Genomic DNA, 15,804 nt, shown 5'->3' with positions numbered 1-15,804 from the left:
TAATATATAATATTATATTATATATTATATAATATTATACTATATATTAATTTATATATTATATGGAGAGAGTGATTTCATGCAACGATTGTGCAGTAATATAATGAAACAACATTAAAAAAATCATATTAGACCCATTTGTTTAACCCTAATTTTAAGATATACAGCCTTTTCAATCTAATAAACAATAATTAAAAAAAATGTGTAAAATTTGAAACACACTCCACAAGATGCTTTTTGAGCATCATGAAAAACACGAGAAACATATTATCATTTTTTAGAAAAACGGCTTGCGATTTTCAAGCAAAAGGTATTTCTAAAAGTCATTGAGAGGTGAAACACTATTTATTTTTGCCCAATAACTTTTTTAAAAAATTTTCCTGATATTATATATATTATTAATATATATTTGTTATCAAAACAATGGTATTCAAAACTTCTTTAACATTCTAGCAAATTATGGAACACAATTTTTCAAACGATAACATTTTACTTCTCCTTTTTTTTTTTTTTTTTTACATAAATCCAAAAAAAAGTTTATCTTCTCAAAAACAAACGCGCCCGAGAGAGAAAGCGGCAGGCTAGGAATAAAAAAAAAAGGGTTGGGGATAAGAAGGAAACGAAGATAACAGCTTTTGTTTAGGATGGTTAGATATTAGAAAAAAGAAACAACCGCAATTTATTTCTTTATTTTTCAATACAAAATTGTAAATATATGGTCAAACAAATCTCTCTTATCTCTGTGCGCCCCATTCAAACTGCACCTCCTGCAGCATATTGGCACAGAGATCTTCTTGATATTTCTCTCTCTAAAACTTTTTTTTATCTCTCTCTCTGAAACCAAAAAAGTTTTGGGTTTTTCACCCCTCTCCCTGTCTCTCCATAAATCCGAGAAATAACTGCAGATTTTCTTTATACTGTGACCCATCAATACATTCGTAACAAAGCATTTCAATGATTGGATCTTCAAAGAATATTGTTTCCTTCTCCATAGTCACGTTTACGCTTGTATTTTTTTCATTTCATTTTGTTCACTCAGGCGAGCTTATGTTTGATCTTATATATAAAATATCCAGCCGAGCTTATAGAATATCCAGCCCAGCTTTCCATTGATGTGTTTGATTAATCAATAGAGAATTTGGAAACTGGGTTTTGACGGTTTTCCTTATGTTTCTCTTTTCATATAATTTCAAGCATCAAAATTGCATTTTTATGATTTTTTTTCATCGTTCTCTTGAAATCTCAGTTGGGCATCAGTAAATTGTTATGCTATCGATTTGTTTAGCCCTTGGCCTTCTGCAACTAAAAAGCAGCTCTCCAGAAGACGCCCGCTTTAATGGGGGGAATTGATAAAAACGAATGGACTCCGTTTTTTGTCCCGAATGGAAATTTTTCGGGAATTTTCACCGAGGAATTGGGCTCCAGGTCGTTATCTGATCTTCTATCTGAGAATGGAAGCCAGGTACCCGTTGATTCAAATTTTGAGAAAGATGGTAATGGAGTCTCTCAAAAAATTTTACGCGATTCCTATGGGTTCTCGTGCTTTCAACCCAATGAGGAGGAGAGCAGGAGTAGTTTTATGGGGCGGTTAGCAGCAAGAACAGGGGTTAGCATTTCAAAAATTAATGTTTCAAATATCAGATCAAACGATCCATTTTCATCTCCAGGGGTTCGATCTCCTTATCTCATGATTCCCCCTGGCCTAAGCCCGACCACATTGTTGGAATCTCCTGTACTTCTCTCCAATTCCACGGTGAGAACTTCAGCCTCAAATTTGTTGGTTTTGTTTATAAGATGTAACTTGGTTTGTTTCATTTATAAGACTAGACAATGAAGAAGAATGGATTTTTTTGTTGTGTTTTATATTTTGTTTTGTCTTTATATTTTGTTTTGTCTTTATATTTTCTTCAATTTGATTGTCAATGATCATGAATAATGAATATGCATTTGTTAGGCGAATAGAAATCTTTAGCAGTTAATCCTGCATTTTACTGGATTAAAGTGAGATGATTCAAGAAAATAAATTCTTCTTTGTTTGGAATTTTTTCTTTATTCAAATTTGGAATTTCCAACTCAAAGAGTCAATATAGTATGCCATCCTATAGTTTCTCAACTTTCTCATGTTTTCAGGTCAAAGCCTGTATAGGTATTGTCAAAGAAACATTTTAGACCATCTTTAAGGTCTCTACTGACTACTAACATTACCCTCTTATTAGATAGAATTGAAGAAGGCCTTTCTTCACAGTGACTTTTTTGAGAAAAATCTATGTACACCTAACCTTAATTTGTGTTCCTAACTTGTTTGTGGACTTAAGAATGCTCTATGCAAACAAGCAAGTATAGCTTAATTACAACTATTACCATTCGGATGGTTTCTAACTTTCACAAGAGCTTCCTCAAGAACTTTTATAGTTCTTCATTCCTCGTCCATTAAGTGGATGGCTTCTTTTTTGTTAGAACTGCTCTCAAAGGCTTTGGAACAATGATTCAAACTCAGCTGAGTTACTCGGACTCAGCGCCTTGCCAAGCTGAGTACTCTGGTCCAACTCGAGCCTCAAAATTTTTAAAAAATTGTAAAGAAATATAAAAATATGGAATCAATGTATAAAAATCATGTATGTAATTTGGATTTTTTTTACAATGATTTGTGAGTTTTTTGTCATATGCCCAATTTTTATATTTTCCTATGTTTTTGGATTTTTCTAAAATATTTCCAACCATAGATCAATTTTTTCTAAATCCATTTTTTATATATTCGTTTAGCTTTGTTGGACATTTTTTGTTGTCTTGGGTTTTGTTTCAGTTTTACAATTTTTATTTATTATTAAACATTTTTTATTTTTAAAAATTTTTTAGGGCCTTTTGCCTATACATTACTTGGGCGAGTCCATTTGGATCCAGCCAAGTTGCTTGCCTTGAGCTAGGGCCGAGTCCAAAGGCAAAGGTGAGGTAAAAAACTTTGCTTTGGAATGATGAAGTGACTGCTCAGGTCCATTTTCGGCGTTGAAATTGCCACCCTATACGTAGAATTTGTGAACACAAATATGTCCGGCAGCCCGACCTCATCTTGTGCGTAGGTCTGAAGGTTACCACCCTTTACATAGGATTTGTGAACACAACTATGTCGGGCAGCTCGACCTCATTTTGCGCATGGGTCCGAAGGTTTCTAATCTCTAGAGGTTAATATCGACTATACTTAGGTTGCAACGATCTTTAATCACATTCCTTATTAGCTGAATGTAGGAGCCCTTGTCTAGTTTTACACTCAATAGTATGAGTGTCGCTAAGATGAGGATGTTGAGATGGATGAGTGACAAGACAAGAAATGATAGAATTTGGAATGAATACATCCGAGGGAACTTAAAGGTGGCTCCAATAGGTGATAAGATAAGCAAAAGTACACTTAGGTGGGCTGGCCATGTGCAACGTTGACTTAGAACAACACTGGGTAGGAGGGGCGATTTGGTTCAAGTGGAAGGCTCTAAAAGGCCAAGGGGAATGCCCAAAAGTACCTGAATGAAAGTAGTGAGAAGAGATATGGTAACTTATGGTCTGACGGAGGGTATGACCCTTAATAGAGCGAACATGATTCGTTTAGTCAACCACAAATACTTGGGATAAGGCTCAGAGGATGATGATGATGATGATGATGCTATGCAGATCATCACTAGGTTTTGAGGGGCCTTATTTTACCCAAAAAAGGTTTTGGAGGCCTTAGCACTGAGTTACCTTCTAGATCTTGTCTACTTATTCTGGACTACCATATAATTGCCTCATCACCTCTTCTCTTGGTGACCTACTCCAAGTACATACACTTTCATACACACCACAATTTTGTTGATCCAAATTTTTTTGTACATGTTATTCTATTAATACAAAGAGTTATTTCTTCACAGAAATGTTACCAATGCTCAAGTTTACTGACATATTCTCCCACAGTTGTTTATGTTTCTACCTAGAAACTAGGATCCAGTTTGTGTATTTTCTTAGCAAGAAGAAACTGCTTATGGTCCCTTGCAAATGATATAAGACTCGATCCATTGGACTACACTTGCCTGAGGTTATGTTGCGTAGTATTTCATCATAGTCCTCTCGCATTGAAAGCCATTGGATTAGGATATAGACTAGGTTCAATGGACTAGATTTTTTTTTGTTGGGTTTATTTTGTAGCATTACTATGTGGGGATTAGTTGTGCCGATGCATGTTTGTGGGTGATCCATCGTGGAGAATCTCCTTTCCTTGCTTCCATAGACTGTCCAAGCAGTTTCAATGACTAAAGCTTTGCAGAGCTTTTGAGTGTCTATGCCATTGGTTTTTGTTTTCAGTAAAAGCTTTGTCGTTATTTTAGGAGAAACTTACTGAGAGATACCCTACCACATCCATCATTTTAGAAGTAGGGTTATTTTTCTGATCAATTTCCTCCAATGGTTTTTCATCCTTGTTTTATAGGTTTTTATTAACCATGTCATTAGTTATAATGCTTCTCTTATCCTACATTAATTTATTTGTAAAGGAAAATGTTTTTCTTGTTATATTTGAATTGAATGTAAAATAATAACTCAAAGCATTTTAACTATCATATTTTTGTGTTCAAATTTGTTTCACAGTGGCATCATTGATAATCATGCTTTTGCTGTATGCTACTTGTCTGGGTTAAATTATAGCAATAAAGACTCCCTCATGTTAGCTCACCCAAAAAAAAGGCCTCTGATATTCTGATGCTTCAGTGGTTTTAACTGTCTTTGTAGGCCCAACCATCTCCCACAACAGGCACATTTCTCTTTTCATCATTTGGCCATGGAAGTCCTGTGTCAATATCAGCAGCTCCCGATTCAAATACAGATCAACTTTTTGGGGATGCAGATACTTCATCATTTGCTTTCAAGTCTCATGTCAACTCAGATTCCACCAATCTCAGTGGGGGAAACCAGTTAGTTCATCAGGCAAGCATACAAAGAGCACGCAATCTCCTGAATTAAATTAATAAATGAAGAAAATGGACCTCAGCATAATGAATTAATTATGACATTTATGTAATTGCAGATCCTCTATTTATTTTTTCTTCAACAGCATTCCTTGTTCATTTCCCTTAGTTTGAAGTTACTGTTCACTGCTCTGTTGAGAAATACAAATTTTCAGTGTTGAATGAATTTTGAGCAACAAAAGAAAAACTTCAGAATTTTTATGGATTCCTTTAAAATTTATTACTCATTGTTTTATTCTTTGTTACTGGGTAATTGGAGTCACTAAAATTCTCCATATCTTGTGTTCTAACATATCTCACTTATGATATTCTCTTGAATTATTTATTTGTGGGTGTGGTTTGTATAAAGCTAAGGCTCTAAGCAATCATAGTAGAGTGCACCTTCTAATAGTGTCGAGAAATGTGGTTTCAATACTAGAAATCTTTCTGATAGCTTTAAAATATAATTTCATCTTTAACTATAAAATTTAAAGCTTTAAAAATAGTGTAGATCAAAGTGATCTATGAAAATCTTGAAAATTGACGGTTCCGCATTACAAGATGCACTATTTCCAAAAATTTAAATCCATTTTTTTCTCATGTCCATTCATCTTGATGTCGAGATGATCAATTTGAGGATATTTGGGCATCAAAATAACCTCTTCAGGTAAAATTTTTGAGGTGGGCTCTAATTTGATTGTTTAGAGCCTTGGCTCTATATAAAATTTTTCCTTTATTAATTTTTATGGATATGTTCATTTTAATCATTACTTGAGAAAAATTAAGATTCATAATTGTACAATCCATTGCACTTCAAGAGTAACCCCCCCACTGATATCCTATACTACACCCAATATAGAAACTTCTTCCTTAATGATCTCTACGAGAATCTTTAATGATATGCTTGCAGTGTCAACTTAGTGCTTTATTTTTGGTAACCTTACTATACTTGTTAGCATCCATCCGCAGCTTGCAATATATTAAAAGTTATCTTGAAACAAATACACTTTCATGCACATTAGAATGTGCATACTATGTTCTAGCACATCTTACTGTTTATTTTTCTATGTGCCCACGTGCTTGATTGACAGCACATACATAAAATCCACAAAAAGTATTTGGAAAGTTCTTTGTTCATATTTGCATTGACAAAAAAAAATGCACTTCAATATCTGTCTCCTTTTTCTTTTATCTAGGCCAGTTCCTCCTCAAAGCAACAGCAGTCTTTTCCAAGTATTGACCTCTCTGTTCAACCCGAGGTTCCAATTCAACCTCAAAAGTCAGTTCTTACTGAGGTTGAATCTCAGAATCAGGAAAGACTTTCTTATCATGGAGAGTTTGTGAAACAGTCCACCACAACTGCAGACTCGATCATTTCTTCGTCGAAACCAGAAGTGCCCTCTCAAATTAATGAAAGCCCCGAGTGCAGTCTTTTGCAAACTCAGGCTCCTATCAGTACTCTCGAATCCATAACTGAGGAACCCCAAAATGGTGAAGAGGAGCAGAAGGCATCAATCGCTCCCATCGTGTTTGGACCACTCTCTGATGACGGTTATAATTGGAGAAAATACGGGCAAAAACAAGTAAAGGGTAGCGAATTCCCTCGAAGCTATTACAAGTGTACACACCCTGGTTGTCAGGTTAAGAAAAAGGTAGAGCGCTCTCACGATGGCCAAATAACCGAAATTATCTACAAGGGAGGTCATGAGCACCCAAAACCTCAGCCAAATAGAAGATCATCAGTTGGGTCTTCTATCCCACTCAATGAAACATCATCTGAGATGCCTGAGGGCCATCTTGCGCTTGTTAGTGCTGATGGCGAATCAGTGTGGAAAAGCAACCAGCTGGGAACCAATACGATTGCTAATGATTGGAAGGGTGATGGCATCGAAAGGATGTCCACAAATTCTCTTGTTTCAGAGTATTGCGATGTATCTTCTTCTTCCCAAGCTCAAACCTGCAGTCACCTTGAATTGGCAGATCCTCCTGAGCTTTCATCATCTTTTTCTGATGATGAGGATGATGGGGATACCCATGGCGGCATGCCATTGGGGGATGATGGTGAGGACGATGAGTCAGAGGCAAAGCGTAGGTGGGGTTTTCGTTTCTTTACTTCCGGTGAATGTATGGTACACATTTCGTTACTTTTGATGACCTGTTGAGGACTTGAGAGAGTTTGTTGTGTATGTTTTTGATGTGATGGGTGCATTGCTTGATATTTGGTGATCTCAGGAAGAAAGATGTGTGCACGATGGACGTGAGCGCAGCATCAAGATCTATACGTGAACCAAGAGTTGTGGTCCAAACAACCAGCGAGGTCGACATCCTTGATGATGGGTATCGATGGCGCAAGTATGGGCAGAAAGTGGTCAAAGGAAATCCAAATCCAAGGTTGTTTTTTTCCCTAAATGCCCATATCTCAATTCCTTATCATTGTTTTTCTGGCCTATCTGTGATACTAAGATTTTCAATCGTTAGCTTGATAAGAGAAAGAAAATGGAATCACCTCCTCCTCAATAGTTGTGATGCTACTATTTATTGTTTCAATTCTTGGATTTACAATTGCTAGTGTGATGAGAACTAGAACATGCGCTTACCTCTTCAATAGCGTTTGTCTATGTGTTTGTGATAGTACTTTAGGGTTTTGCAATTCTCAGTCTGAGGAGAGAGAACATTTGTTTACCTCTTCAAATAATGTTTGTCCATGCGCTTGTGATACCACTTGAGATGTTTCATACATAGTCTCATGAGAGAGAAATGGGATGAACACAGGAGCTACTACAAGTGCACGAACACTGGGTGCTCGGTGCGAAAGCACGTTGAGAGAGCATCGCATGATAAAAAGGCAGTCATAACGACATATGAGGGCAAGCACAACCATGATGTTCCCACTGCCCGCAACAGCAGCCACTCGGGCTCTACAGGTGCCCCACCCACCTCGGGTGGGCCGACTGCTAGCCCTTCAGCCCAAGCCCACATCCTCAAGCCTGAGCCAGCTCAGGCCCACACCAGCATGGCACTTCCACCCCCTCCTAAGGTTGGTCAACTTCACACCACGTCATCGCTCGGGGCCTTTGGCCAGCTGGGTCCTGACCCAGGTTTCTCCATGATGAGTCAGCATGGTTTTTCGAACTTAACTTGGGCAAGATTAGGGATTGTACCTGTTCCGCCTTTAAATTCGTCATATATTAATGGGGGAGGGCAGCAGCCGAAAAGTGAGATCAAGGAGGAGACAGGTTTCGATTCTGGGATGCCCATGTTAAATGGTTCAGGTTATCAACAAATGATGAGAAGGTATCAATTGGGACCTCACATGTAAATATATATTTTTCTTTTTAATTTTTTTGTTTATGGCTTGGGGGGAGTTCGAAATTTTGTTAATATAGTATGGAGATTTATTTTGTATCACTAAATGTAGTATTTATGGAAGAAAGAAGAAAGAAGGGGGAGTTTATTTCTATAAAAATGTAAAGAAGGAAACATATTTTCGGAGCTTTTTTTCTCGGCTAAAGGGAGAGAAGAGAGGAGAAGGAAAAGACAGTGTGAGGCTTATTTTGAGCTGTATTTATTATGGATTGAATTTTACCTAGTGACGGCTTTGTTTTGTTGGGTACAGAGCAATTTAGATTTTCAACTAAAAACTGCAGGCCTTGTGTTTTAAGATGAGAGATGCTTTGTGACCTCCTTGTACAAAAAATAGTCTCTTTCTTTTTTGTAGACAATCCCAAGATATAAAGGTTTTGGAAAAAATAGTCTCTCTTTTTTGTAGACAATCTCAAGATATAAAGGTTTTGGAATGATACATGCCTTTGTCTCATCTTAGTACTGGCCTAATAAGCATTTCGATGCATAAATGGTCTACCATTAACATGAAATAGATCATTTGGGGAAGTAGTCTTTCCATTCCAAGCATATGAACTCGTCATTCACATGCATGAGTTTTGGATGTTGTGCTTCTCAGTTATACATAATGCAACCCGGTGGATTTCATTGTGTTCCATCCTTTTTTTATTTTTTAAAATGAATTTTCACGCAAATTACTTCCCTTAGGATGCGCAAGACAACGCTGACAGTCCCCGATTAAGTCATCCAAATCACTTTATGGTTGTATGTTGATATGAAACTCTAAAAGAGCTCATGTGCTGTGCTTCCGTGGGAACAAAACTGTGTATCTACTCCCCTGGTCAAAACACTTAGCTAGATGATATTTTTAGTCTAAAATTTTTGGAATCATATAAAAATTAGTAGATGATTATTTTTACAATTGTTTTTTGAATTTCAAGTTTTGTGATAGATTTTGAGGTATCAGTTCTTTACAATATAGAGAGTTTATTTGGAAAAATGGTTTTGCTGAGATTCTTCTATGTTTTGTGGAAATTACATCCCCAAAATTTGTGATCTAAAAAGTATCCCTAGCATGTATTTTTCACGAGGGTGTAAATGGATAGTATACTTCCATGGGAGTAGGAAGTCTATGGGGATTTTAAAATATAATACATTAATTAAATTTTCTAACCAAGTCAAGAGTCTTTTATGTTTTTACCTGCCTCATGATTAATAATTATTAGAAGTCTGGAATTTCAAATTTTAAAATAATAGAGTCAATAGACAGATTCTTAATTAGTTTCTAATTTATTGGATCGTATGAAAATTATACCGCAACTATAATATTTAGCAGGCAGCTGGACTCATCACTTGTGGGGTGCCATCCATCGCCATCAAAGAACTAAATAAAGTTTTTCCTCCAAGGATTTGTTTCTCATGTCAGAAATTGAGAAGCTCAAAATATTGACAGAAAAGCAAAACCCCACAAAAAGGTCAGCCTTTGGTGCCACTCCTTCACAACATTAGACAATCTGATCCAAACCATTAATGCAAAAAGACTGATTTACAAGAGCAACCAAACCATGCCACCAAAAAAGGGCCATAACAAGCTTTACAATATTACACTTCCTACACTATCAATTTGGTGGAGTGCCGGGTTGTGTCCCTCTACCACATGCAGGCTGAGTTTTATATGCTTTCCCCATGGGCTCCATGCTTATTTGGCTGGCTATCAACTGTGACCTGCTACAAGGATTAGACTGTGATCGAGACCTGACGAGATTTGAATTACCTCCATATCTTGAAGACATTCCACCAATGAGGGCTCTGCTACATCCCTCGAGCTCCCTAACCCGAGCCTCCCATTCTTACCACAACCCCATGCCCACACTTCCTTCATCGAACTAAGTGCGAGTGAATGCACACGCCCTCCACATACAGACACTATATCCTCACCTTCCAAACCCACCACCTTTAACGGCAAATCATTCACACCTGATCTACCAAGCTGATAATTTTGATTCCATCCCCATGAAAAAATCTCATAGCCTGATTCTAACGATTGACGGCACAAGGCAAGGGAATGACCTAGACCAGCAGAAATGCCTATAATTTGGTGTTCCTTTATATCAACGGGGCCCAGGCTTGATTCCCCTGAAGTCCTACTTAGCTGGCCATATGTATTGTTTCCACAGCTCAAGAGAGAACCATTTCCTGCAAAAGACAAAGCCTTGTGAATGTCAAAGGCTTGCCAAATTAACATAATAGAAATTCTATGTGATTGATCCTATCGACCATTTCCTTAATATATGGAAAGTTAGAAAGGCATCACAATATGCATCGATATGGTTGCTTCATTCAGGGATGTATGTCTACTTAATTAGTATCATTTTTTGGCAATCTGCAATAAAACACAGTAAAATTTAATTATACTTTAACCCTAAGCAGTTCTAACCCTCCAGGCTGTTTGGCAGTGTAAGCCATTTTTTTTTGGTAAGCTCAAGGGTCGGTGGAAAGTACAGTTAGTTTGTGCACTAAGTCAAAAAGCGCTGAGCCCAAAACCATAGATCTTGTTGGTTTGGCTGCATTGTCATATGTTGAATTGGTACATGGATTTCATACGTTTCAAAAAGAAAGTACACAGCTCTGAGAAGTCCTCGGCAATGATTAAATGAATAAAACAGCTGCAATGCGCTGGCAATTCCTAGTCATTTGAGGAGGCTTTGTGGAGTATGATTGGGCTTATTTATTAAAACTAGTTTGAGTTAAAGCTAATCTTTGATACATAACTTTTATGTCAGCAATTAAGGGATACAAGTAGCTAAAAATTGTAGCCTTAAGGGGGCACTTCCTCATGCAATGATCTTGTCTAAATTTTCAAGCAGGTAAATTTTGAAATTGATAATTATCAGCTTTTACAAATTAAACTGATGCTATTAATTTATCGATAAGGGTAGAATACAAGTTAGATGCCTGCTAAATGCGGGAGAAGATACATACTGCTGAGAATTAAAGAATGATCAAAGCCACACGCAATATCGGCAACATCAACACCAATTAAATCTGGCAAAAGAGATGGTTCCCAAATAATGGGCATATCTTTCTCCTTTTCCATATCATCTGAGACGAGCTTCTCTGCAACTTGTAGCAATGAACTAGTGTCTTCAGTGACATTTCTAACTACAGGAGAAGTGAAACTTGGTAATGAAGATGGCTCCATGTTCCCTACTTGTCCCAATCTTCCATTGGCTGAATAACCCCAACCAAAGACCCTCCCATCTTTGGCAAGAGCAAAGGTATGCCCCCACCCAAGAGCTACCTATTTCATGTGATAATCAAATTCAACAAGGTGACATTAAATCGAAAGTGAACAATTCCATTCCTAGTTAAAAGGCCTAAATCAAATTGAAAACAAAAAAAAGGAAAATCTAAATTTAATCATTGAGGCGAGTAGCAATATGCAACATACTGTCGGAATAGCTGACCATATGCAATGCATTTTACAACATGCATTTTGGGCAACAAAGGTGAATGTGTCACATAACTTTGGGACAATTGGGTTTCTAAAAGGCTTCAATCTTAAGATCATATGATCAATTGTGAATTCAAGTGAGACTGAGAAACTAATCACTGACTTATAATTGACTAATCCTATTTCATGTGATAATCAAATTCAAAAAGGTGACCATTAAATCGAAAGTGAACAATTCCATTCATAGTTAAAAGGCCTAAATCAAATTGAAAACAAAAAAAAGGAAAATCTAAATTTAATCATTGAGGCGAGTGGCAATATGCAACATACTGTCGGAATAGCTGACCATATGCAATGCATTTTACAACATGCATTTTGTGCAACAAAGGTGAATGTGTCACATAACTTTGGGACAATTGGGTTTCTAAAAGGCTTCAATCTTAAGATCATATGATCAATTGTGAATTCAAGTGAGACTGAGAAACTAATCACTGACTTATAATTGACTAATCAGAGCAGTTCTTTCGTTCTCTTCATTATGGAATATTTGAAATGAATCAAGGATATCCTATATAATGATGAATAGGATTGCCCCCACACTATTTTTTTTGTACATGACTGTAATGGGCAAGATCTCTTGAGCCCCAACCATTTTTTGCACAGGGACCCTCTTTAGGGTAGTCTATTTTTTGTGGAGGAACCCGGCTGCTGGGTCGCCCTGACATTATTTTGCCGAGGAATCCGGCCTGTGGGTTGCCTCGTGTGACGCATGTATTTCTCTTCCCCTTCAATACAGTTAACACTCTCAAACAAAAAAAAATTGATGAATAGGAATGTTAATAGAGGTGTGCAGTATTCACTTTCATGTGGCTGTGGATTCAATCATTCTTTAGGACAAACTAAAATTATTGCTCAGAAAGAAGACAAGGATGAACTTGAACTGCACAGGAGATAAGTGGATTGAAAAAATAAATTGGGAAAACTATCACCTATTGAAATAATAAATTAAGGAAACCATCACACATCAAATTTAGAAGGCTGTCACTATGATTATATGGCTAATTGGCTGTCATTCATTATATTATGCAGGCATGACTCAGGTAAAATCATATCTTGTGAGATACCTCTACAAAAGCCTAAACCCAGTGGCTCTGTAAATGTTGCACTACATTGGAGGCTTCAGTTTTTCTTTGTTGATCTATGAGGGCTGGATGTTATTACAAGGACATTTTTTTTTGAAATATTTTATAACAAGGTCATTGCCCACCCAAGGATGCCTTTCAGAAACACTAGCTCCCGATTTTTGTCGATATATCCTATTCATGGCTATATCTTATATCTTAAAGTTAGCCGAACCCAAGTAGTTGGAATAAGGTTCGGATGATGATGATAATCTTAGATGTCAAGGTTTTTCTCAATATCACGCACCTTCACTATTTCTACTCTTGAAAGTGCTTCAATCTGAGTGGGCCGAGAAGCCTCAGTTACTCCTCTACCAAGACCAAGCTGTCCTCGCTTGGATTTCCCCCACACCCACAAAGAACCATCATCACCTATCACTGTAGAAACCACACCAGATGCAAAAGCAGCTCGAGCTTTCACATGATCCAATCCTTCTACCTTTTTGGGCTGGTTCCAACTATCCCTGAAAGACGTAGCACCATTCATAAACCATTCACCATTAAAATGCATAGCAAACCTTGTGCATTATGATATCTACGTTAACATCAAATTTCAAACTACAATTCAGCAATACCAAAACTGCATAACCTACTGATGAAATAGATTTTTTGGATGGAATATGGAGGAAAAGATAATAAAGGACAGTGGGGATATGTTATTCAGACAAAACCAACTAAAACTCCAGAAACTACGTGCTTGCTCTATGGAGAAATGCAAGGATTTTGTGATTCACGCTTAAACAATGTCAAGGTAAATATTTTTCTTCATTTTCTCTCTGAAAAATGCAAATATAATCCTTCATCAATGTATTTTGACTAAAAAAAAAATGTATTTTGACTAGTGCTTAAAAAATTGCCAGGCCAACCCAAGACTCGCCTGAGCCAGGCGATTTTGAGGAAAAAATCCCAGAATAGCTCAAGTATTATTTTCTCATAATTTAAAAAAATTTCTTATTAGAATTGCCCAGTCCTACTTGGATTCGCCCAAGTCAGACTGGGGGTACTCGGGCTCGGGCCCCTAGTTGGTCAGAGCCTCCGACTTTCTAAACATTAATTCCGACTAATGAGATATTTGTCATTGTTTATTTGAGTCTCAAACACTCCCAAATTTATCCCTAAAACATTCCCAAATTTATCACTAAAACATTCAGAAAAGAAATTCAGACCTAGAAAATAGTACAAATGACTTGCCCATTTACTAAATTTATGCCAAGTATTCTATCCGCAACCAATGCCCATAAGCACCACACAGTTTCAATGACAGTTTACTTATCCATTAGTTTGGTTAGCCATTCTAGACTTTCACCGATTTGCCAGATTTATATGCAGTTCCATCAACTCTCATTCCAGTGTCTTTGATGAATCTTTTATACAAATATATCTAAAACCAATTGTACCAGCATTATTTTTCTTAGCAATTCCAACTCATTCCGAAGCAGTTAATCATTCTAGATCAATGCACTATTCTATCAAATTCTCTCCCCTTCTAACAAATACTATTCCACATATATTTGTATCATCTTAGAATCCATGTCTTAGAATTCTTATGTGAGAGAGAAAAAAGGAAAAGAAACCATGTTATCAGAAGATGGAAAGGGCATAGACCAAAGATATGGGTCTCTCTATCTACAAAACAACAAAGCGGTCTCTCTCTCTCTCTCCCTCTCCCCCCCTAACCTGGGTGCTGAGAGGCCTCTTCCAAGCTGACCCTCATCGTTTCTACCCCATGACCACACCTCTCCATCGCAAGTAAGAGCCAGAGAGTGGTAATGGCCGCAACCCACATAGCAAACTTCACGTTCAGGAAGACCTGCAACTGGTGTGGGCTCATAACCATCGACCCCATAACCGAAGGGAAGTCCAAGTGCGCCATGGCTTCCATCTCCAAAGCTCAACACCCTCGTCTCTGAGAATAATGACGTTTTGCTGCAAAAGAGGCGCCTTTTGATTGCTGAACCAGCGCAATGAAACCCGCCATTAACGATAGTTTTTCTCAAGCTCAGCAATGTCATCGTCGTTGCGTTGAGAGAGAGAGAGGGAACCCCGCGTCTGCTGTTTAGCTTTCGAAAAAACAGAGAGAAACCCCGCACCATCTGCCTAGGGCCATCCGGATCTGAAACTCAAAATTTAGATCCTATTTGGATCCGGGTATGGATCCAAATTTAAATTCAAATGTCAGATCCAGATCCAAAATTTAGATCTCCAAGCATAAATGAATTCGATCCAATCTATTTTTTAAAAATAAGATATAGTATTATATAAACATATATATTATAATTTATATGAATAATAACACCTTCCCTTACCATGTGTGTAGGACCACAAAGGATCACCATTAAAGTTGTCATGAATCTCTAGAAAAGTTATCACATGCGTATGGACTCTCCTACTCATGTGTGTACGACCCCAAAGGATCATAAGTTGGTATGGATCTCTAAAAAAGTTATCATATCAGTATGGGACTTGATTTTTCTATAAATCCGTATCAAAATTAATGGTGATCTTTTGGGGTCCTATATACATGGATGGAAGAGGGTCCTATACAATAATTTATCAAATTATATATATACATTTATAAACAACAATATAGCATAATTTACTTCTACTCCCTCAAGGATTTTTTCAGTGATCATTCTAAAATTATTAAATGGTTATTTTAAAGTAAAATTCGAGTTTTATGACACTTAGAGATCACCATTTAATAATTTGATGGTCTCCATTCAATGACATTATTGTTTTAAATACATAGAGGGCAAAAATTACAAAAAAATTTCTTATTGACCTTAATCCATAGGTTGAAGAGATTACTTCCCTAAAATTTAGGATTCTAAAATTAGGATTAGAGTAAATATACATTCTACTC

The 15,804-nt window shown here is 37.0% G+C and overlaps 2 protein-coding genes across 3 annotated transcripts; one reads left to right on the top strand and one right to left on the bottom strand.

Annotated features, from left to right (window-relative positions):
* The first annotated feature begins 742 nt into the window (after nt 1–742).
* Nucleotides 743–8,553, top strand: WRKY2 (WRKY DNA-binding protein 2). The gene is made up of 5 exons (XM_006857490.4): nt 743–1,753; nt 4,750–4,944; nt 6,161–7,056; nt 7,197–7,355; nt 7,737–8,553. Exons 1-5 carry the CDS (start codon nt 1,337–1,339, stop codon nt 8,281–8,283), a joined length of 2,214 nt encoding a protein of 737 aa, XP_006857552.2. The 5' UTR covers nt 743–1,336; the 3' UTR covers nt 8,284–8,553.
* Nucleotides 8,554–9,700: 1,147 nt separating this feature from the next.
* Nucleotides 9,701–15,078, bottom strand: RUG2 (Regulator of chromosome condensation (RCC1) family protein). 2 transcript variants are annotated; one of them, XM_006857491.4, is made up of 4 exons: nt 14,619–15,078; nt 13,189–13,405; nt 11,289–11,607; nt 9,701–10,502 (listed from the first exon to the last, which is right to left on the bottom strand). In XM_006857491.4, the coding sequence occupies exons 1-4, from the start codon at nt 15,032–15,034 to the stop codon at nt 10,021–10,023; spliced, it is 1,434 nt and encodes a 477-aa protein (XP_006857553.2). In that variant the 5' UTR covers nt 15,035–15,078; the 3' UTR covers nt 9,701–10,020. The 2 variants fall into 2 exon arrangements, with proteins under 2 accessions (XP_006857553.2, XP_088705494.1); XM_088849368.1 differs by lacking the exon at nt 11,289–11,607 and having other exon boundaries at nt 14,619–15,074.
* Nucleotides 15,079–15,804: the final 726 nt, after the last annotated feature.

The sequence above is a fragment of the Amborella trichopoda genome, chromosome 10 (assembly GCF_054954075.1).
Source record: "Amborella trichopoda isolate Santa Cruz 75 chromosome 10, AtrichopodaSantaCruz75HAP2 v2.0, whole genome shotgun sequence".
NCBI classification, from domain to species: Eukaryota; Viridiplantae; Streptophyta; class Magnoliopsida; order Amborellales; family Amborellaceae; genus Amborella; species Amborella trichopoda.
Note: the sequence above shows the minus strand (reverse complement) of the source record. Positions and strands in the feature narration are given on the sequence as shown.